The 24,424-nt window shown below is 41.6% G+C and overlaps 1 protein-coding gene across 1 annotated transcript in view; it reads left to right on the forward strand.

The window, feature by feature from the left end:
• Window positions 1–24,424, forward strand: part of TMEM131 (transmembrane protein 131) — a 179,560-nt gene that overhangs the window by 66,359 nt on the left and 88,777 nt on the right. The window contains exons 3-4 of the mRNA XM_065929757.1: window positions 10,889–10,929; window positions 19,176–19,244. Of these exons, the coding sequence (XP_065785829.1) occupies window positions 10,889–10,929; window positions 19,176–19,244 (110 nt within the window). The remainder of the gene's footprint in view (window positions 1–10,888; window positions 10,930–19,175; window positions 19,245–24,424) is intronic.

Genomic DNA, 24,424 nt, shown 5'->3' on the forward strand with positions numbered 1-24,424 from the left:
GATGGGGGTTGTGGCTGGTTGCTCCTGGGCCGATGAAAACTGTTATCAGCAGGAGAGTTAAGAGGGCTCCCGTCATACGAGTTTCAGTTTCAAAGGATTTGACGGGTGAGGTCTTGTCTCCCATTCTTCTTGCGCCTTTTCCTGTTCTTCTGGGGTGGCTTGCCGCACACGATTGCAGTGAACCCAGGGCCCGATCCCGTCGACCTTAACAGCAGTAGGAGTGGTAAGGAGAACAACATAAGGGCCTTTCCATCTAGGTTTTAATGCTTTAGATTGGTGTCGTTTTACCCAAACCCAATCACCCAGGCCAATATGTGAGGGGATGGTCCCCTTGTTTGTTTCCTCGTGTATCTCTCGAATTAATTTCCAAACATGGTTATGCACCTTACTTAATGCCATCAGTGTTTGCTGGAATTGTCTCAAGGTAGGGGGTGGTAGGCATTTTCTCTTGAATATAGGACACACAGGAGGGGGTCTTCCATACAGAATCTCAAAAGGGGTAAGATTCAGCTTATAAGGGGTGTTACGTGCTCAAAAGAGCACGAAGGGAAGGAGGGTCACCCAGTCTCCGCCAGTCTCTATTGCCCACTTTGTCAAAGTTTTTTTTAGGGTCCGATTCATTCTTTCAACCTGTCTTGAGCTCTGGGGATTATATTTACAATGTAACTTCCATTTTGTCCCCAGAGCTTGGGCCAGCCCTTGTACAATCTGGCTCACAAAGGCAGGTCCGTTATCAGAGCCCATAATCACTGGCAGCCCATACCTAGGCACTATCTCTTCTAAGATCTTTTTAGCAACCACTGTTGCTGTCTTTCCCTTAGTGGGGAAGGCTTTTACCCGTCTCGAGAAGGTATCTACCAGAACCAACAGATAGCGATACCCGTACTTGCCTGGTCTTACCTCAGTGAAATCTATCTCCCAGTGTTGCCCTGGCTCTTCCCCTCGGTACCTCATTCCAGTGTGCTGCCTTTTTCCTGTCCTCATCAGCTGGCACGCTTTGCAAGCCTGGATTATCTCTCATACAGTTGCATTTTGTCGAGGGAACCTCAGGCAGGCTGTCTGGAGAAGTGTCGAGGTCTTTTTCCCCCCCAAGTGTGTAGTTGTGTGCAGGTGTTCACGTAGGTGACGACCCAGGATGGCAGGCAATATCAGGTTGTTGTTTTGATCTTGGTACCATCCATCTTTGTCATCCTTCTGGAGGGTGGTATCTTCGTAGATCCAAACGAGGTCGGGGAGGGAATAGTCGGGGACTGGCGGCAGGGTCTCCATACCAGGAGGTGGAAGTCCCATGGCTAATATGGGGGCGGCGTAGTCCCGGCTGGCTGCTTTAAAACCCCTTTGATGGCGTGGGGGGTGTAAACCCAGAGTTGCTGTCCATACGTCATCTTGTCGGCGTCGCGGATGAGGAGGGCAGTGGCTGCAATGATACGAAGGCAAGGGGGCCACCCAGAAGCCACCGGGTCCAATCGCTTTGAAAGGTATGCTACCAGCTGCTTCTATGGTCCCCATTGTTGCGTCAAGACCCCCTTTCCTATTTCTTGCTTTTCATCTACAAACAGCTGCAATGGCTTATTTGGGTTAGGCAGGGCAAGGGCTGGGGCTTCTAGTAGGGCCCATCTGAGTGTCTGGAAAGCCTGTTTCATTGGGTCAGTCCAAGTCCAGTTTGGAGTCTCTTTACTTTTCTCATACAAGGGCCGGGCCATCTCAGCAAACCCCATGATCCACAGTTTACAATATCTAACAGTCTCCAAAAACTCTCTCACCTGGCGGGGGGTCTTGGGCTCTGGTATCTGCAATATTGCTTCTTTCATGGCCTGAGTTAGCCACCTTTGCCCCTGCCTGATCTTATACCCCAAATAGGTGACCTCTTGCCGGGATATTTGCGCCTTTTTTGCGCTAGCACGATATCCCAAGGTGCCTAGAGTCTGTAAGAGGTCACCGGTGGCACGGCTGCATGTCTCCTCTGTGGTTCCAGCCAACATAAGGTCATCCATATATTGCAGCAGAATGACCTCTGGGTGGTAAGTCCGATATTCATAGAGGTCCTCACTCAAAGCCTCATTAAACAAGGTAGGGGAGTTTTTGAACCCTTGTGGGAGGCGGGTCCAAGTTAGTTGTACTACCGGTTGGCCTTCCCCTCAAAGGCAAATATTTCTTGGCTCTGGGCCACCAGGGGTAGGCTGAAAAAAGCATCTTTCAAGTCCAACACAGTGTACCAAGTGTACTCAGGCAGCAGACTGCTCAGGAGGGTATATGGGTTGGGGACAGTAGGGTGTATGTCACTCACCCGCTTGTTGACTTCTCGTAGGTCCTGGACAAGTCTGTAATCCGTACTCCTTGGCTTCTTCACCGGTAGTAACGGGGTGTTCCAAGGGAATTGGCACCGCTTGAGAATTCTGGCATCCATGAGCCGTCGAATGTGGGGAGTGATCCCCCACCAAGCCTCCTGGCTCATAGGGTATTGCCTCACCCTCATAGGAGTCGCCTCGGCTTTTAGTTCGATGACGACCGGATGTCTCTGTTTAGCCAGTCCCATTCTTGCTGTTTCTGTCCATGTCAACAGGTATTTGTGGACCCACGGTTGTATATCTGGTGTTATAACCTCTGAGGGCTTAGGCACAAAAAGTCTGTATTCATCTTAAAGCTAGAGACAAGACATGTATCAGCTGTCCAAGTCCATCCGTGACTGACATTCCCCCAGGGTCAAAATGGATCTGAGCATTAACTTTAGTCAACAAGTCCTGTCCAAGTAGAGGGGTTGGGCATTCTGATATCACCAAAAACGAATGGGACACTTGATGGGTCCCCAGATTTACTTTCCGTACCATGGTCTAACAATATCTTTTTGACCCCGTGGCTCCCTGCACCAAGCTGGTTTTTTTAGACATTGGTCCCAGTTTTTGATTTAAAACAGAGTGTTGGGCGCCAGTGTCCACCATGAAGCCAACGGGTTTCCCCTCCACATGTATGGTTACCCAGGACTCGGGGAGGGGTGCCGAGTCTTGACTCCCCTAGTCACTGCTTTCCCCTGCATATAGAACTCGAGTTCCAGGGGAAATTCTCTCTCTCTGGGTTGTTCCTCCTTTCGGGTCCCTCTTAGGGCATTCATTTTTCCAGTGCCCCCGTTCTTTGCAGTAAGCGCACTGACCTTTTTTTAGGGCCTGTCTTTTTGGTCTCTCTTTTTTTCCCGACGAAGTTGTTCTTCTCTTTCTTCTGGGGTCTCCCTATTATTAAATACCTTTTCAGCTGCTTTCAGTAAGTCTTGTATTGTCTGTTCTCTTAACCCCTCTATCTTTTGTAATTTCCTCTTAATATATGGGTCTGCCTGATTCACAAATGCTAGTAGAACTGCAGCGCATGATTCCTCAGCCTGGGGGTCCATAGGTGTATATTGCCTAAAGGCTTTCATTAGCCTCTCTAGGAAGGCTGACGGGCTCTCAGTGGGCTCTTGCCTAACTAAATTTACCTTTGCCAAATTTGTTGGCTTTTTAGCTGCAGCCCGCAGGCCAGCCATTAGAGTCTGGCAGTACACCCGGAGACGCTCCCTACCTTCCACTCGCTCAAAATCCCAGTTAGGCCGCAACAGAGGAAACCCCTCATCCACGAGATGAGGCTGGGCGGTTGGTCTCCCGTCGACCCCTGGGACCCGTTTCTGCACCTCTGCCAGGATTCGCTCCCGTTCTTCCGTGGTGAAGAGCAGCTGCAACAGCTGCTGGCAATCATCTCAGGTGGGGTTATGAGTGAACAAAATGGGAAAAGGGCCAGTATTGATAGGTTCGCTCTCCATCCGGGTTAGCTGGTCCCACTCGGACAGGGAGTACCTGTACAGTAGATGAAGGTAACTCTGGGTCCCCATGATCTTGTTCACCCCTATTTTTTCTATTCCTTCTCCGTGGTCAGGGTTCCCTTATCCCTTCTGATTCATTCGGGGGGGGGGGGGGACTCTTCCCCCGGGGGAACCTGCAACGGAGGAGGGGCATATGGCAGAGTCCTAATTTCTGTCTCCAAGTCAATCAGGTTCCAGTACGAGGATTCCTGCAAGACCGGTTTTGGGCCCTTATTCTTCTTGGCTTCCTCTGGGGCAGTGGGAGTTTTCATAGCCAGGGCCTATACATTAGGAGAATCAGGGAGTTTGTGAACAAAAGGTTTTAGCCATTCGGGCGGACCTTTTACTAGATCTTGCCAGACCATAACATATGGGACTTGGCTCGGGTGGCCCCAGGGATCAGGAGCCATAACTTTCTCTTTCACCACCCGAATAATAGAAGGTTGAAAAGTTCCCTCTGGAGGCCATCCAACTTGGAAGGCGGGCCACTCTGCAGAGCAAAAGGTTATTAATTTACTCTTTGTAACCAGTAGCAACAGATCATACGCTCTAGCCCTGACATCCGAGAAATGATCAGTCATGAGAGAGAGTGGGGTGGATTCTCCTTGCCCCATAGCGAGAGTCAGAAGAAAGTCACCGAGAATTAGCACCAATAAATCCTATCGGGAGTGGTGGCAGCCAGGAGGTTGGGCTTGTGGTATGCTTCGTGGAACTATTTGAGTGCCTTAGTCATTGCACGGAAATTTTCTTGTTGGGGGCGGGCACCCTAAGGGTTTCTAGCCCGTTCCGTGACCCCCTTATCCTTTCACGGGAGTCTTCTAGTGGCAGGCGCCCTATCGGCTCTTAAGTGCCTGTCCTGTGCCCAAACGGACGGGTTTTTATTTGGCCAGATTCTCGGTTTAGAATACGAGAAAAAAGAAAAGAGTTTCACCCTCTCGGGCTCCTGTAACTGGGGCTGACTTGTTGGGAGGCCTTCAGAGTCCGCCAGGGAGTAGCCCTGGCCGGGACTCGTCAGTTGTCCTGACAACTGTCTGCCTGTTCACTGAAACTCCCAGAAACAGAAATGAGGTTCCAAGGCTTTATAGGAAGAAGTCGACAACAACACACCAGAGAACAACGAGACAGGAGACAATGCTGGCAGTTATACAGAAAAACACACAGACACACATCGGCCGACAACACAGATCCTCTGGAACAAGGGTCACCTTACCGAATGTCATCCACTGTTCCCCAGATTCGGGCTTAGGAGAGGAGGTCTCCTTCCCGCAGAGCTGGCTGCCTTCCAGCGCGCTCGCTGGCCTCAGCCTCAAGCCAGCCGGAATGGCCAATCCGTTCCCTCATGGAAAGCTTTCCTTCACATCAGACACCTTCCTGCCTTTTAGCAGGGCCTCAGATTTACTCTGGACTTTTCTGCGCCAGATACCTTTCTGCTTCACAGCAGGGCCTCGGATTTACTCTGGACTTTTCTGCGCCAGACACCTTCCTGCTTCACAGCAGGGCCTTGGATTTACTCTGGGCTTTTCTAGACCTACCTGAGCACCAGTGCTATTACCTGTCCTTTTTCTCCTTTGTTCCAAAGAGTGTTCTTCCCCGGTCAAGGGATCCCGGACGAGCCCCCAAGTGTTCTGCCCGTAGTCCGAGTCCCCGGTTGGGAAAGAAGACTCCTCGAAACAATGCAACTTGCAATAGGGGAATTTATTACTGACTCGAGCCAGGGCCTCCCGCCCTCACCAAGTGTGTGAGGACAAAAGGCCCTGAGCCCCAGTTCTCTCGGGTATTTATTAGGTCAAAATAAGCAGCAGGTAGTTGGCACAATCGGATTGGTTACACAGTGGGTAGTTGGCGCAAGCGGATTGGTTACACAGTTGCAAGGTAATTTTTGTTGGCCCAACGTGGGGCTTTCAGCTTTCCCCTGATAGGTTCCCTTTTTTCTGGCTAGGCATATGTTGATTGACTGGCTCCAGGAGGCCTGATAATTATGTTACCCTGGGAAACCAGGCCTACTCCTAAGCTAGGCTGCCTGTCATGACATTAGCCATGACAGCCTCACAATGGTAACCACAAAGAAAATTATATAGGAAATACCCGAAAAGAATTTAAACATTTCACTTCCAAAAAGTCAGGAATGAAAACAGTATAGGGCATTTAGAAAACAAATAGCAAAATGACAGAATTGAATAGACTGTTGAAGCTAAACTGGTATTAATTCAAACAAGTTTGTTGCAAATTTGACATACAAATTATAATCTCCACTTAGGGTAACTGCTAAGAAAATAGCGTAAAATATGTGTAAAAGGAAATGAGTGGCCAGCTTCAGCACAAGCTGAAAAATTAAGCTTAAACAATTAAGCTAAAAGAAGTCAGTTTTAGGTATACAGAGTCTTACCAAGGATGTGTTGGAAATTCCCTGGCAGCCCAGTGGTTAAGACTGCACTTCCACTGCAAGGATCCCTGGTCAGGGAACCAAGACCCTACATGCCACCTGGCAAGCCAGAAAAGTGAAGTCTCTGAATGTTGCCAAACGCCCCTGGAAGACAAAAATCGCCCCCAGTTGAGAACCACTAGGTTACAGGGATAAACATATATTATTTTTGTGAGAAGAGAATTTAATAATATTTGAAAACATAGCACATATATATGTTTGCAGAGTCTTTTCCATTTGATTGGGAGAATTTCCTCCTCTATTTCCCTGTGGGATGCTCTCTGAGAGAGAGACAGTGCTGAGACTCCTCTGGAATGTGGGGCCTAACAGTGAGGTAGGCTGAGATCAGAGCCCTTAAATGCTGTGGAAGAGTTGGAGTCTGAATTGTGGGCAGGAAGGAGTCTGTGCTTATCTTTGTAGATAGACACAGTGAAGAGATCGTTTGCGGTATGTCAAGCGTCACCAACTTCATGTATTTGTGATTCAGTGAAGTTTACTTTGCAGTATTGTAAGTATGTCTTCTATTTGATAGAAGATACAGAAATACATGGCATAGGCATTTTCTTGGGCCCTGAGTACTCCCGGCAGACCCTTATCTCTGAGCATGAAGCTCAGAGGTTTCTGCCAGTCACACGGTGAAACAGGAAATCTGAGTTTCTTGTAGGGATTGCTTCACAGTTTAGTGAGCTAGCCGTCTTTTTGATCATGACTAGTGGCCATTTGTTTTTCTTTAAGTGAATTGCCTCTTGCTCTTTGCTTACGTTTCAGTTACAGTATTCTTTTCCCCAGTTTCTTTTTTTTTTCTTTCTTTTTGCTGTTATAAAATACTTGCACACGGTAGCAAGATCTTTTCATTGTTGCTAATATAATGCTTATTTGCTTGATTTTTCTCTTCTTTTTGGGGAGAGAGGGTGGAGATATTTACCCTGTTTATTTTTTCTCATTCTTCAGCTTTCAAGATCTTCTGCATCATTTTGTATTAGGTATTTACAGTTCATAGTTGGACTTTGCTTTTTTGACATGATCCTTTTGTTTTTCTTAATAGAGAAGTTTATTTCATTTAATTATGTGTTTAATCTAGTCCATCTAATTTTTATACTTGCCTTTTGTTTTATCTCTTGATTTAGAGACTTAATTTTGATATGTATTTAAGATATTTTTAGACCTTTATTTCTTAAGTTACTTCAGACACACAATAGTGTCTATTATGATTTTCTCTTTTCTTTCAATATTTGGAGTTTTATTATTGGCATGTGCTGAGATCTTTATTCTTGTTTATTATAGTTAAATGACTTTCCTATTTTCTATTTTTCTATTTTGTGTCTTATACTTCAAAAACAATATTTACTTTCAGCTTTGCAAACCTTATTTCCACAGTTCCTTTACTGTATCTGCTTATCTTTCACAAGACAGCTTCCTTATTTGCAATTCTTCATGAGTAATCTTCTTGACCAGATTTTCTTCATGAAGATATTTTTTCCCCTTCAGAAAGTGTACATGGGTGATATACTTCTTGAGTCTCCTTTCTGTCGACTCCAGATGGGGGCCACAGACCTGGAATTCTTAGGTTGTACTTTTTTATTGAAGTAAAAGTGACATATAGTAAACTGTTAAGTGTACACTTTGGAAAGGTTGACATATTTTACCCATGTGAAAGCATTACTACAATCATGATAATAAATACATGTATCGAAGGCCCCCACAGTTTACTTGTGACCCTTGGTAATCTCTTCAGCCTCACTCTCCATCTCTGGGCAACTACTCACTTGCTCTCTGACACTATCAGTTTATATTTTAAATCATTTTATATAAACAGAATCACATAGAATATACTTTTAGGGAATTTGACTGAGGATAATTATTTTAAGAGTCATCAGTGTTGCACGTATAATAGTTTATGCTTTTTTCCCCATTCAAATGTTATTTTCTATTCTTTGAAAATAAAAATATTTTTTCCAAAATCATAAAGAAATATTTAATAGAAAAAAGAAAGATTTCCAGTCTTTACGTTGACTCTCTATTGCTGTGTAGTTTTCCATTGTTCATACCACAGTCCATGCGTCAGTTCATCTGTTGATGAAAATTTGGATTGTTCCAGTATTGGACCTACTGTGAATAAAGGTACTATAAACATTCTTGTGTTTGGATATATGCTTTTGTTTCCCTTTGGCAATTATCTATGAGTGGAGTGGGTTGGTCACACTTTTAGGTGTTTTAACTTCAGAAATTGCCAAGCTTCTTCTAAAATGATGATTTTGTTTTACATTCCCACCAGCAGTGTATGAAAGTCTGTTATTGCACGTTCTTGCCAACCCTTAGTATGGACAGTCTTTTCTGTGTTGGACGTTATTGTAGGTCACCATGCCTTGATGACTGATGCTGAGCATCATCTCATGTGCTTCACTGACGTTTGTAGAATTGCCCATTTAAAAATATTGAGTGGTTTTCTTATTATTCAGCTTCATAAGTTCATCATATGTTCAGGATACAAGTCCTTTATCAAATAGGTGATTTGCAAATATTTTCTCTTCAGTATGTGGATTGCCTTTTCATTTTTGTAACAGTGCCTTTTGGTGAGCATATTTTCAAAAATTCACTGAAGTCCAATGCATGATTTTTTTTTCCTTTGATGACTAGTGGTGTTTTTTCGTACTGTTCAGAAAATCTTTGCCTATTAGAATATTGCAGAGATAATCTCCTATGCTTTTCTGTTGAAGCTTTATAATTTTATGCTTAGAAGTGTGATTTTTTTAAAATTAATCTGAGTGCATGGTCTGATACAAGGATAGTGAAAAGTGAAAATCATGTCCAATTCTTTGTGACCCCATGGATTGTAATCTGCCAGGCTCCTCTGTCCAGGGAATTCTCCAGGCAAGAAGACTGGATCAGGTTGCCATTTCCTTCTCTAGGGGATCTTCCCAACCCAGGGATCAAACTCAGGTCTCCTTCATTGCAGGCAAATTCTTTACCATCTGAGCGACAGGAAAACCCAATACACGGCTAAAAAGCTCATTTTCTTCCACACAGCTTTGTCCAGTTGTCCCAGTACCGTTTGTTGAAAAGATGTATGTTTCTCTGCTGAATTACATTGATGCCTTTGTTGAAAATCAAGTTGACCATAAATGTATGAGTTCACTTTTGACCCTTTTCCAGTTCCATTGATCTGTTTGTCTGTCTTTTTGCCGGTGCCACACTGGTTTGATTACTGTAGCTTTTTTTTATTTTGGTAGCAAAATATACATAACATAAAATTACAGTTTTAACCATATTTAGATGTATATTTCAGTGGTGTTAAGTACATATATGTTTGTTTCTGCATCACCACCATCTGGCTCCAGAACTTTCTTACTCATTCTGCACTGAAACTGTGCCATTAAATGATTCCCCGTTCCCTTTACTGCAGCCTCTGGCAACCAGCATTCCACTGTTTGTCTCTGACTTTGGTTGCTCTGAGGATCTCATGTAAGTGAAATCATGTAGTTTTTCTCCTTTTGTGACTGGCTTATTTCATGTAGCCTAAGTGTCAACTTAGTCTTCAAGGTTCATCCAGGTAGTAGCGTATATCAAAATTTCCTTCCTTTTCAAGGCTGAACAGTATTCTGTATGTGCAAGCCACATTTTGTTTTGTTTTGTTTTTTCATTTACCCATCACCAGACACAAGGGTTGCTCCCATGCGTTGCAGCTGTGGACATTGCTGCTGAATGTGGGTGTCTAAAGGCCTGCCCAGCGCCCGCTTTCTGTTGCTCAGTTCTTTCGGGTATACACCTGGACTTGTGACTGCTGACTCTTCCAGTCCATTTCCTGCACCACAGCCAGAGTAATGTCTTTAGCACTCAGGTCGTCTGGACCATGTCTGTCTCTGTCTCCCACAACTTCAGACCCCTTGTCTGCACTTAAAGGACAACACAACCCCGCCTTCTTACCAGGGCGCAGCATGACAGGGCGCTGCCTTGCCTGCAGCTCATTTCTGCTTCCCTCCTCTTCTCTAAGCTCCAGCCAAATCAGCCTGCCATCTCTCTCGAGCACCCATGCTCTCCCCTGTACCAGGACCCTTGCAGGGCTGTTTTCTCCACTTCCACACCACCCCGCTCTTCAGTATACATGTTACCTCTTCAGACAGGCCTTCCTTTGTGACATATTTAAGCCTGTTACTTACTTATTTTCTTTCATAGTGTCTTTCGAGTTTCATAGCAAATTTCTGAAGTCCTTGATTCAGTGTACAAACATGTATTTGTTTAGCTTTAAAATGACTGACTCCCCACATAACTCAAGTTCCATGGTGGCAGGAACTATAGTACACCAGTCCCTAAATACAGCTGGGAAGCAGTGAACAGTGAGAGACGCATGCAGCCTCACAGGGGGCTTGTCTCATAGGATGTATTGCTTTGGCAAACTTCTAAAAATCAGTTATCAGTACTTTGTATTATTTCCATGTCTGTTTAAAATTTAATCCAAATTATTCTCTCATTTGAGTAATAATGGTGTGACAGTTGATTTCACATGATTTCGGGATCAGATGTAACCGGAAAGTGCATATAAAATCAAAGGTGAAGCTGTAGTAAAATATGTGGGTGTTCTGTATGTCTGTAGTATAAAGATCTGGTTTCCGTGTTTTCACCATGGTTTTCTTCCTTCACAGACTGAGACAACACTTGGACTCAGTTCACACCAACAGAAGAGGTAAGGTGATAATATACGTGCATTTCTTCTTCCTCCTTTTAAGATTTATTTTTAACTGCATGATAGCTGCTTTTATTTTTTTAATAAAGTTTTATATATTTACTAAGATACCGACATAACTTTTAGTTCTTTCTGGGGGGATTCCTGGTGTCCTTTTTTCTCATACTTGTTTGGTGAAGAGGGAAAAGCAGATTATAAATCACCTCGTATCATGTATTTCAAGTATTGCATATGGAAAACCAGGTTTAAATCTGAACTTGCATGTCATCACATGCAGAGTGGTTTACTTGTAGCTGAAACACCCCTCCCTTTGGAAGAGTTTCAGCTTTACAGCTCCCTAATGACGTCTCCTGTGGTCCAGCCACTTTTTATGGACTGCACTTCTGTCTTCAGTTATCATCAAGGGTCTGCCTGCAGGCCCCTAGAGGAAGAGGTTATCGTGTAATGAGAGAGAGTTCTCATCTCAGGAGACCCTAACTGGTTGTCCTGTTGAGCCCCCTTGTTTGATAAATGAGGATTCTTAAGAGTCTTAGAACCAAGGGATGTGCTAACCAAGGTTAGACTGGCAGAGTTTCAGATCGAATTCCTTATCTTCTGATTACTAGCCCTGAATTGCTTTCTCTTTGATATTCTTATAATGGAATCGTTCAGCATTCACTGTTTTCTCTTTCAGCTGGAAGAGAAATATAGAGAGTTAGTTAAGAATTAGAGGGGGAAATGCTTTGAAAGAGGAGCATAGGAGCCAGTGAAGGCAAATTGTCACAAGGGAGTTTATACCGTAGGGAAGCGGGGCGAGCATCTACACAGTCGGCTTTTAGTCTGCTCTGTGCTGGGGCCGAGGATACACTTCCTCCCTCAAGACATCTTGAAGGACAGTGGAGACACTACTTCTGATGAGCTTATAAAGCATAGGTATGGATGAAATGACAAAATGCATCCGCTTTGTGAAAGAAGACAGCTTACTTGAAGAGTATATTATAATCAGATGATAGAAGCCTTGGGGCTTAGTTGTAGGGGATCAGCGGGCCTAAGACACATTTGTGTGCCTCATGTGGCATCTTACCCTCATCATCAAATCAGTCCACAAGGCCCAGGTCACAGCTGAGGTGAAGTTGGCTTCTGACTGCAGCTTCCGGTCTCCACTCCTGGGGTGCTGCCTCCCCCAGGTTCTTCTTGGGGGATCCCCCCAGTTTCCACTGGGCAGAGAGATTGCTGAGGTGAACACCGTGTCTTTTTACCTCCTGTAGTCATTTCTGCTGCTTCCCTGATGGCTCAGTAGTAAAGAATCCACCTGCCAATGCAGGAGACGTTGGTTTGATCCCTGGGCGGTAAGATCCCCAGCCCAGAGGAAGTGGTAACCCACCCCATCATTCTTGTCTGGGAAGTCCCGTGGACAGAGGAGCCCGGGGTTGCAAAGAGTTGGACACAATTTAGCGATTAAACAGCAGCAGTCATTTCTGCAGTGATCTCTCATGTTTTGTGCTCCCCAGCTGTGTGGCCCATGTGCTGCTCTGTGACTTTTCTAGTAAGCCAAGAGCTTCAGCCCCATCCTTCCTTGTAGCACCTGTACTACTCTCCTGAGTGAAAACCCTCAGTCTGGAAGTGAAGCTTAACCCCTGCTCCAGGGAAGTTTATCACATGAAAAGTTTAGTCCCCCTTTCCGCTTTCATCTGCTTCAGCCCCAAGGACTTGCAGGATCTTCTGCAAAGACTTGAGCTCTGCTTTCTTGATCTCAGGATCATGGGAGTAAAACTATGAAAGACAGAATTTTCCAAGATACTTTTATTTATAATTTTCTCCTTCCTGAATCACCCTTTTGTTTTAATACGGTTATCAATTACTTGATAATGTTTTGTTTAAAAACGTGCTAACTACATAATATAATGGTGGATAATGTGCCTATAGTGTTCTATCAGTGTTTGTTTCAGCTGAACACCAGAATGTTGTGAATGAGTATCAGTAATGGTTTAAATTATTGACATGAGGCCACCTTTAATAATGCCTTCTCCTAGGATTGTGAAGTCATGTGTTGGGAGATTAGAAATCAAAGAGACTTGAGTTCTGTGTTCACCAGCTGTGTATCCTTGAGAGAAACTACTCAAGTTCTGAACACAACTTTCATTTGCAAACTGCAGAAGATCATTTCTTGGCCTGATATATCTTATATGTGATGTAAGGTTATGCTTTATGTAAGGTTGCTGTAAGGATCCAATGAGAAGACTTATTCGGCATCAGCAGTTGCAAACATTAAAATGTTATATGAATGTAGGTTGTGGGTGTTTGCTAATGTATTTGTTCAGTCATTCAGCAAATATTTACTGGGATCTTCACATACACTAGGCATTATAGTAAGAATTAATATGGGTGAATTTAACTCAGATGAATATTATATCTACTACTGTGGGCAAGAATCGCTTAGAAGAAATGAAGTAGTCAACAAATAGTCAACAAAAGAGTCCGAAATGCAGTACTTGAATCCAGTCTCAAAAATGACAAAATGATCTCTGTTCATTTCCAAGGCAAACCATTTAGTATCACAGTAATCCAAGTCTATGCCCCAACCAGTAACGCTGAAGAAGCTGAAGTTGAATGGTTCTGTGAAGACCTACAAGACCTTCTAGAACTAACACCCAGAAAAGATGTCCTTTTCATTACAGGGGACTGGAATGCAAAAGTAGAAAGTCAGGAAATACCTGGAGTAACAGGCAAGTTTGGCCTCGGAGTACAGAATGAAGCAGGGCAAAGGCTAATAGAGATTTGCCAAGAGAACACACTGGTCATAGCAAACACTGTCTTCCAACAACACAATAGAAAACTCTACACGTGGACATCACCAGCTGGTCAATACCAAAATCAGATTGATTGTATTCTTTGCAGCCAAAAATGGAGAAACTCTATACAGTCAGCAAAAACAAGACCGGGAACTGACTGTGGTTCAGATCATGAACTCCTTATTGCCAAATTCAGACCTAAATTGAAGAAAGTAGGGAAAACCACTAGACCATTCAGGTATGACCTACATCAAATCCCTTATGATTATACAGTGAAAGTGAGAAATAGATTCAAGGGATTAGATTTGATAGACAGAGTGCCAGAAGAACTATGGACGGAGGTTCGTGACGTTGTACAAGAGGCAGGGATAAAGACCATCCCCAAGAAAAAGAAATGCAAAAAGCCAAATTGGTTGTCTGAGGAGGCCTTACAAATAGCTGAGAAAAGAAGAGAAGCAAAAAGCAAAGAAGAAAAGGAGAGATATTCCCATTTGAATGCAGAGTTCCAGAAAATAGCAAGGAAAGATAAGAAAGCCTTCCTCAGTGATCAGTGCAAAGAGATAGAGGAAAACAATAGAATCGGAAAGACTAGAGATCTCTTCAAGAAAATTAAGAGATACCAAGGGAACATTTCATGCAAAGATGGGCACAATAAAGGACAGAAATTGTATGGACCTAACAGAAGCAGAAGATATCAAGAAGAGGTGGCCAGAATACACAGAAGAACTATACAAAAAGATCTTCATGACCCAGATAATCACGATGGTATGATCACTCACCTAGAGCCAGACATCCTGGAATGCAAAGTCAAGTTGGCTTTAGGAAGCATCACTACAAAAAAAGCTAGTGGAGATGATGGAATTCCAGTTGAGCTATTTCAGATCCTGAAAGATGATGCTGTGAAAGTGCTGCACTCAATATGCCAGCAAATTTGGAAAACTCAGCAGTGGCCACAGACTGGAAAAGGTCAATTTTCATTCCAATCCAAGAAAGGCAATGCCACAGAATATTCAAACTACCACACAATTGCACTCATCTCACATGCTAGTAAAGTAATGCTCAAAATTCTACAAGCCAGGCTTCAACAATATGTGAACTGTGAACTTCCAGATGTTCAAGCTGGTTTTAGAAAAGGCCAAGGAACCAGAGATCAAATTGCCAACATCCGATGGATCATCGAAAAAGCAAGAGAGTTCCAGAAAAACATCTATTCTGCTTTATTGACTATGTGCTTTTGACTGTGTGGAGCACAATAAACTGTGGAAAATTCTTAAACTTGTGAGAATACCAGACCACCTGACCTGCCTCCTGAGAAATCTGTATGCAGGTCAGGAAGCAACAGTTAGAACTGGATGTGCAACAACAGACTGGTTCCAAATCAGGAAAGGAGTATGTCAAGGCTGTATATTGTCACCCTGCTTATTTAACTTATATGCAGAGTACATCATGAGAAATGCTGGGCTGGAGGAAGCACTAGCTAGAATCAAGATTGCCAGGAGAGAAGTCAATAACCTCAGATATGCAGATGACACCACCCTTATGGCAGAAAGTGAAGAAGAATTAAAGAGCCTGTTGATGAAAGTGAAAGAGGAGAGTGAAGAATTTGGCTTAAAGCTCAACATTCAGAAAACTAAGATCATGGCATCCAGTTCCATCACTTCATGGCCAATAAATGGGGAAACAGTAGCTGACTTTATTTTGGGGGGCTCCAAAATCACTGCAGATGGTGACTGGAATTAAAAGACGCTTGAAATCAAAAGATGCTTACTCCTTGGAAGGAAAGTTATGACCAACCTAGACAGCACATTAAAAAGCAGAGACATTACTTTGCCAACAAAGGTCCGTCTAGTCAAGGCTATTGTTTTTCCAGTAGTCATGTATGGATGTGAGAGTTGGACTATAAAGAAAGCTGAGTGCTGAAGAATTGATGCTTTTGAACTGTGGTGTTGGAGAAGACTCTTGAGAGTCCCTTGAACTGCAAGAAGGTCCAACCAGTCCATCCTAAAGGAGATCATTCCTGAGTGTTCATTGGAAGGACTGATGTTGAAGCTGAAACTCCAGTACTTTGGCCACCTGATACAAAGAGTTGACTCATTTGAAAAGACCCTGATGCTGGGAAAGAGTGAAGGCAGGAGCAGAAGGGGACTACAGAGGATGAGATGGTTGGATGGCATCACCGACTCAATGGACATGAGTTTGGGTAAACTCTGGGAGTTGATGATGGACAGAGAGGCCTGGCGTGCTCTGGTCCATGGAGTCGCAAAGAGTCTGATGTGACTGAGCGGCTGAACTGAGCTGTATGCTTAACTTTGACCTTGACAGTTCACCAAGAAACATAGATTTCTTGTATCTCTCCAGTTGTTCTCTCACTTGAAGTCAGAAAATAGTCTTTAATTCATCTCCTTATCTCGAAATAAGCAGTTAATATTTTCATGAAAATAGAAATGTTGAGGCTTCCAAAACAAATGCAATCACTGCAGAAAGCATAAGATCATGTATTACTTTTTTAACGTCTCAGATTCTGTTTCTTTGGAAGTGACAGCGGGCACCATTTTTCTTACTGCTTCTCCAGTTGATTTTTCAGCATTATGGATTCGTAGACATTTGCTTTTTAAAGCACTCAACAGTGTCATGGCCATTCTAAATAAACAGTAGCAACCATTTCAATCAGCTCTGGGTACACGACAGCTATGTTGTTGGATTTTTGGTTTTGTTAATAAGTTTATATGCCTATGACAATTTGTCTTGTATCCACTCAACTGTTAAATTGTTCCTTAGATGCAGATCTCCTATTGTCTTGAAAATACACATTTATTTATGAGGTAACCATCTTTTATATATTGTTCCCTCTATGTCATATTCTGGGAGCATCCTGTAAATGTCACAATAACAATTGCTGGACACCACCTCTTTGTAACATTTTTGGTAGGTCTTAGCCCAGGTGAGGCATAACAAAGGAAAACAAGGTCTGAGGATTTAAAAGGAAGAAATAGAATTGTTGTTACTTGCAAGTGATTTGTCTATAGAGATAATCCAAGATAGCGTCATTTTAGCAAACCACATACAATGGCAGGGGAAAGTCTAAGAGAATCTGTAGATTGTTAGAATTGACTCACCAAAATGACTAGATTTAAGATCAGTTCCCTCAGTCAGTAACTTTTTAGTATAAAGCAGTAACCATGTATATCTATTATTATCTGCGTACTGGACATATCCATCTAGATAAGACAGGTGTAGATGTCTGAAACAGTACTCCTGAATCCCTACCCACTGCCCTTCCCTGCTTCCAGCCCACTCTCATGTCATGGCTGAGGATCCAGTTTCTCAGGCCAGAATCTTAAGCCATCCTGATGCCTGTCTCCTTTGCCTTACTCTCCACAGTCAGTCCCTCAGCATGATGTCTGTAGCTTGCACCACCTTCTCTTGCTGTCACCCTGGGCCACAGTGACCGTTCCCTCCTCTCTGAGCAACTACAGGGCTTGCCTCTTGGGCTTCTGCAGTCTCTTCTTCACACAGCAGCTGGAATTGACCTTTTAAATGTGTTAGTTTAAAGGTCATGTTACTTCCTTGCTTCAAACACTGTAGAGGCTTATTGTTACTCTGAGAATAGAATCCAAACTCCTACAATGAGACCTGGCCTCTGTACCTCTCTGATCTCAATTCTGGTCTCTTCCTGCTTCCAGCACTGGAGCCACTTCAACCTCCCTGTTCCTCAGCATGCCAAGGACATCCCTGCTTTCTTCCTCTGATCTTCATCTCTGCAGTCTCAATCCCAGTGTCCCTCCTCAGAGAGACTGTCTGTGTTTCCTGCTGTGTTTGATTTGTCTTTATATGTTGGACATCATCACATGATAGGTTCTACTTTTGTTTTTCCTACTGGGATGTTAGTGCCATGAGAACAGGCTCTGTGCCGTGTTCCCATAGCCCCAGCCACTAGACAGCCCCTGACATTCAGTCTGTTTGTGTCAAGTGAGTGGGGTGTGCACTTTTCTGCCCCCCTTCCCTGACCACTTTAGACATTTCCACTTGCAGTTCTCAGTTCTGTGAAAGAAAAAAAAAATGTCTTAATCTCGTTTGTATCTCTAGCTTCTAACACAGTGTTAATATATATGATTCAATGACTTATACATCGTTACTTTTTACATGGCACCTTTTTCTTGATTGGATGGAGATTTACATAAGTTTGAGGTTTATACTGTTAAAACTGGTGAACTGATAAGTATCATTATTTTAAAGGAGCAGAAGAGTATCCTTGTTATAGTATGTTTTTTAAGAAGGGCAGAAGTCAACAGGGAATGCATTCTGTACCTCTGGCTATAACGTGGCAGCTATCTTGCGAGGAATTGTGCTTTCATTGTCCCAGTGTCTTTAGTTTTGTGCTCTAGTAAAGTATAATCTTAAATTTGGTCTTTTCCTTCTTGTGTTTTTCATATTTAATGTTCAACATATGTAGAAGATTATCAAGCAGCACAGAGTAATGGTCTTAATTGGTGAGACTGAAAACACCTTTAAACCTTATTTCTTTAAGCTCAATTATTCCACTACTTAGAATATTTAATCTTTATTGAATTGAATTAAAGCTAGATTTTCTACATTTTCTGTATGTCCTTGTTAATTTCTAATGTATTTCCTAAATGAAATTACTCTATCATTTGAAGCTTGTGCTTTTCTGAATTACGGAGGTAATGAAATAAAGTAGTCTTACAAAAATCAGTTTTGCTCTTCCATCATTTCTTAAAATGCAACAGAAAGGTAATCTACTATTTAGAAACTTTAGTGGCCAACTTTCTCACTTTCTTAGTTTGTAAACAGATGACTGTAGGTACGTGGATCACCCCCACCAAAGTCATTTATACTTTGCATCAATATTTGGTTGTGGTGATGTCTAGTAGGTTTGCTAGTCAGGGATCTGTTTTAGTGAGAAGTTCTAATATCAAGTGAAATAGTTAGAAATGATACTCAAATATTTAGGCCAAGATGTCATAGATCAGTATGTCCTGAACTCTCAGATTAAAGATATTTCAGTTCCTGGAAACTTCTATCCCCAAATTGATTTTCGTTTAGTTCTTTGCCACTTTAGTTAAAATGGAATCGCAGGGCTTTTTCTATACATATTGCCTCCAGGTACAGTTAGTTGTGTTAACTATTGTTCATTGTACATCTGTCAGAAAATCCAAATGAATATATTAAGGTTTACAGTTATCAGTTACATCAGCCAAATAAATTTCAGCAGTCTACTGGAGTATTTTCTGTTTCCATGTACCTTTGAATAGGAAAAATACTTGTTTTTTTTTCTTTTTTAAAACCATGCATTTATTGATTTATTCTGATATAAAAAGTAACACATTTCTAATACATTAGACTCCGTTTTTCTATATACTCTCTCATGAAAAAAACTCAAGTGTCTGACTTTGGTTTGGGGAGATATATAGTTTGAAAAATTGCTTCTTAACACTGTTTTCTTTTTACTTACAGTATATCTCTGTACCGGGGTAATTGCAGACCTATACGGTTTGAGCCACCGATGCTGGATTTCCATGAACAGTAAGTTCAAAGTTTTTTTTTTACCACAGTTTTCCATTAAACCATTATATGTATTTTGTGCATGCATGTGTCTTGCCTTTTGCCTGTGATATCTTGTATGAGAAAGTTACATGTTCAAGTCATCAGGAAAGTAAATAACCTTGAATACAGTTTGAACATGGGAAGTTATCTATTATGAGTCTAGCGTATCGTATACTCTTTAACTTTTGAAGTTTGAAAAATATTTACACTTTAGAGTCTCTGGTTCAGAGGATGCTATCTTTAGAAGCAACATTAAACTTAGAGTTACCTTTCTGATTAGCACTTAATTTCCATCTTTATTATTTAACATTTTTTCCTTGTGGATATAGAAGAATATATTAATTTGTTTGATACATATACTTTTAAGGTACACACTTTAATACATCATCAAATAAATAATATTATCACCAACCCAGGAAGCCAAACAAATGCAGATCCTATAGGAAGCTGTGGATCAACCACAGAATTACTTCCTCAAACCATGGTTCTGCTTATCTTCTACCTCTGGGTCTCAGGTTTTGCACATCTCAGGTACCCTGAGGGGAAGACAAGTCTTCAACCCATATTTGGTTCCAACTCAATTTAGCAGTTAGGAAAAGAGAACATCTTAAATGATATAACTACTAGAGTAATGCTACTGTGATAAGTTAACAGAACACGATTTTTTTAACTTAAATTTTTTTGTTTGCCCTTCTTTTTTTATAATTTTTATTAGAGTAAGATTGATTTACAATGTTGTGTTAGTTTCATGCATACAGCAAAGTGAATCAGTTACACATGTACACATATCCATTCTTTTTTAGATTCTTTGCTCTTTTAGGCCATTACAGAGTATCGCGTAGAGTTCCCTGTGCTATACAGTAGGTCCTTATTAATTCCTTATCATCTGTTTTATATACAGTAGTGTGTATTCGTCAGTCCCAATCTCCCAATTTATCCTAACCCCTCTTTTCCCCCTGGTGATTGTAAGTTTTTCTTCTACATCTGTTACTCAGTTTCTGTTTTGTGAATAAGTTCATTTGTACCATTTTTTCATATTCCACATAGAAGCGATACCATATGATATTCCTCTCTCTCTGACTGCACTCAATGTGACAATCTATAACAATCTCTAGGTCCATTCATGTTGCTGCACGTAGCATTGTTTTGCTTTTTTATGGCTGAGTAATATGCCATGTTTATATGTACCACATGTTCTTTATCCTTTCCTCTGCTGATGGACACTTAGATTGCTTCCATGTCTTGGATATTGTAAACAGTGCTGCAGTGAACATTGGGGTGCACATATCTTTATGAATTATGGTTTTCTATGGATGTATGCCCAGGAATGGACTTGCTGGATCATATGGTAGATCTATTTTTAGTTTTTTAAGAAACCTACTAGTAGCTATACTAATTTACATTTCCACCAGCAGTGTAGGAGGCTTCCCTTTCCTCTGTACCTTCTCCAGCATTTATGAGAAGAAAATAATTTAAAGGGAAAGGTAATAGGAACTGTATGCAGATCTATTCAGTCAATAAATGAAAACTGTCATTTCTTTTAAATTTTGTCAGAGTTGTCATTAACCATTTTCTGCTAGTAAAGACATTAAATAATTTCTTTACAATCTCAAACCTAGAATAGTCAAATATATCAGTCGTACTTGTATATAGAACCATGGTAGAGCAGTTAGCAGAAGAGCTATCTGCTAGCAACTCCATCTTCTCGGGTGTTTATATTCTTACAAAGATCATGGATTTTGGAGGGGCTAAAGAGAAGTTTGTATGCTTCCTTCTGTACCGGTAGATGGAATCTGTGTTTGCAAATAGTCGTTACATGAATAGTAAAATTGACTTGTGGGTATTGGATTTAAAGGCCATAATGTTCAGATAGGAAATACATTACTCTTGTTCTTGTCCTGTAAAAAGGTTGAGGCACAATGTTGAGGCAAGAAAACATAGAGTTCTTGATGTGATCACAGTAATGTATCACCCAGTCTCCTTCTGTCAAATGCAAGATATTTAGTGAAACATGCCATGCACTTTGACCTTCAGCAAAAAAGTTCATTATGTTAAAAACAATGATGAGTAAAATTGTCTTTAAGTTTGTTCTCATCCTGAGTGAATCAGAAGAGAGACTGATGAGCTCCAGTCTGGGACTGTGGCATGGGCCATGTTTATGATGACACCATGAGCCTGGGGACAGAGGAGATCAATGGACAGTAGCAGAACTTAAAATCTAATGTAGTGAGTTTTCTTACTTTAAAAAGCTTAGCAATAACATTCTAGAGAGATTGTTTCAGAAGTTATACCCAGTGTTTTTCACTTCATTTTTTAAACAGAGTTTGAAAAATTTCACGAATCCTTTAAGATAAAGAAGTATTCAGGTATACTAAATATCTGAATTGGAATTGGTAATGCCTGTTTCAAATTATCTGTCACTCAACACTTTAAAAAATGCACCATCCCCCAAATAGAAGAAATTGAGATAAAGTCAAGCAAAATTCTAGACTAGTTTTAACCCTTTTTGGATCATGGTGTTTTTTTTTTTTTTTTTAAGAACAGATGAAAGCTATGGCAGCCTCTTCCTTCCTTTCCCCAATGCTTACATACACACAAAATAACATTTTGCATACAAGTTCAAGGGTTTTATAGCCATCCCCCTCCAAGTCCATATCTAGATCCTTAAGAGCTAGTGAAGAATTCCTGTTCTAGACCACAGATTATTAAATCACTACTACAGAATTTGTTGGGGTTTTGCCTGATGGGCTAGCCATACATGTTCACTGTAGTAAACTTAGAAAATGCTTCTTAAGAGAAAGAAAAAAATTACCAGTAATCCAGCCACTCAGAAACACTAACACTGAACTTTTATCCTTTAAGTCCTTTTTCTGTGTATCTGTATTTATTTATTGAGTTACAGAAATATGGCAATATTTTCTGAACATAAACTATTTTATAACTTGTTTTCTAAACATAATATTCCATGCCTTATTTGATTCCATCAAATTTTGTTATAGTATCAAAGATACTATGTTTTTTTAATAGTATCAAAGAACAGCAAATTGTATGTATGCATTTTAAAAATTCATTTATTATTTTAAGCTTTTTGTTTTGTAATCAGTACTGAAACTAATGCTTTAAACACAGCCATGACTTTCAGAAGAGAGTCCAAAATTACGATATGAAAAGTTATGTAAAATGTGAAACATTTTTAGTTAAGATTTTGTCTAGAGAATAATTGAGTATCATGCACAAAGAGAACTGATGGGAATCAGTGAATTAATGTACAACCAGAGAGGAAATAAATGAGATTTCTTTAAGAGACTGGTGCTGATCCCAGAGAACTGGAAATGTCCTGAGCTGAGAGCAGCTGTGGATAATGTGTTGAACATGTGCGAACAGACAAATGAACCTCAGGACAGACAAGGGTCAGGTCATACAGTGAGGAAGATTGCTTGAAGCCGAATGTGTGCTCTTAGGGACAGCATAATCACACTGGACTGCTTCCCAAAGCAGCAAATTTATATGCTGCTGCAAGAAGTCAAAGTGAAAAACAAATTCTGTCCTTAATTTAAACTTTTCTGTGTCCAACCTGAGAGCACTGAACCGTTTGTTTTTATCTCATAAAGTGGATCTCACAGAAGTGAATCAGTAGAAGTAGGAGTTGGGAACAAATGTGAACAGGTGTATTAGGGTTCAGTCAGAGGAATAGATCCAGTCAGAGATTTTTATATGTGTGTGTATGTATGAGAGAGAGTATATGACTGTATGTGTTTCTGTATGTAGAGTTTTTGAGGAATTGACTTATGTTAATATAATGGCGGGAGCTGGTTAAGCAGGCCTGCAGTGTACAAGGGCAGGTACTCAGGAAGGGATAATTGCCTCGGACTGGATTTCAAAGAAGCAGGGCAATCACAGATCCAGCTGTTGTTGGAAGTCTCTTAGCTAAGGCAAGGGCCAAACTGTCTTTGAAAGCTCCAGGTGTGTTACACATACTTTAAGAGGTTCCTCTCTCTGAAAGGAATTTTTCATGGATGGTTTCATGCAACCATACAGAAAAGTAGTTCAGTTCAGTTCAGTCACTCAGTTGTGTCCGACTCTTTGCGACCCCTTGAGTTACAGCACGCCAGGCCTCCCTGTCCATCACCAACTCCCAGAGTTTACTCAAACTCATGTCCATTGAGTCGGTGATAACCATCCAGCCATCTCACCCTCTGTCGTCCCCTTCTCCTCCTGCCCCCAATCCCTCCCAGCATCAGGGTCTTTTCCAATGAGTCAACTCTTCGCATGAGGTGGCCAAAGTATTGGAGTTTCAACTTCAGCATCAGTCCTTCCAGTGAACACCCAGGACTGATCTCCTTTAGAATGGACTGATTGGATCTCCTTGCAGTCCAAGGGACTCTCAAGAGTCTGATTGGATCTCCTTGCAGTCCAAGGGACTCTCAAGAGTCTTCTCCAACACCACAGTTCAAAAGCATCAATTTTTCGGCGCTCAGCTTTCTTTATAGTCCAACTCTCACATCCATACATGACTAATAGAAAAACAATAGCCTTGACTAGACGGACCTTTGTTGGCAAAGTGATGTCTCTGCTTTTTAATGTGCTGTCTAGGTTGATCATAACTTTCCTCCCAAGGAGTAAGCGTCTTAATTTCATGGCTGCAATCACCATCTGCAGTGATTTTGGAGCCCAAAAAAAGAAAGTCAGACACTGTTTCCACTGTTTCCCCATCTATTTGCCATGAAGTGATGGGACCGGATGCTATGGTCTTCGTTTTCTGAATGTTGAGCTTTAAGCCAACTTTTTGTCTCTCCTCTTTCACTTTCATCAACAGGCTTTTTAGTTCCTCTTCACTTTCTGCCATAAGAGTGGTGTCGTCTGCATATCTGAGGTTATTGATGTTTCTCCCAGCAATCTTGATTCCAGCCTGTGCTTCTTCCATTCCAGCATTTCTCATGATGTACTCTGCATATAAGTTAAACAAGCAGGGTGACAATATACAGCCTTGACGTACTCCTTTTCCTATTGGAACCAGTCTGTTGTTGCACATTCAGTTCTAACTGTTGCTTTCTGACCTGCATACAGGTTTCTCAAGATGCAGGTCAGGTGGTCTGGTATTCCCATCTCTTTCAGAATTTTCCACAATTTATTGTGATCCACACAGTCAAAGGCTTTGG

The sequence above is a fragment of the Muntiacus reevesi genome, chromosome 3, assembly GCF_963930625.1.
Source record: "Muntiacus reevesi chromosome 3, mMunRee1.1, whole genome shotgun sequence".
In the NCBI taxonomy this organism is placed as follows: Eukaryota; Metazoa; Chordata; class Mammalia; order Artiodactyla; family Cervidae; genus Muntiacus; species Muntiacus reevesi.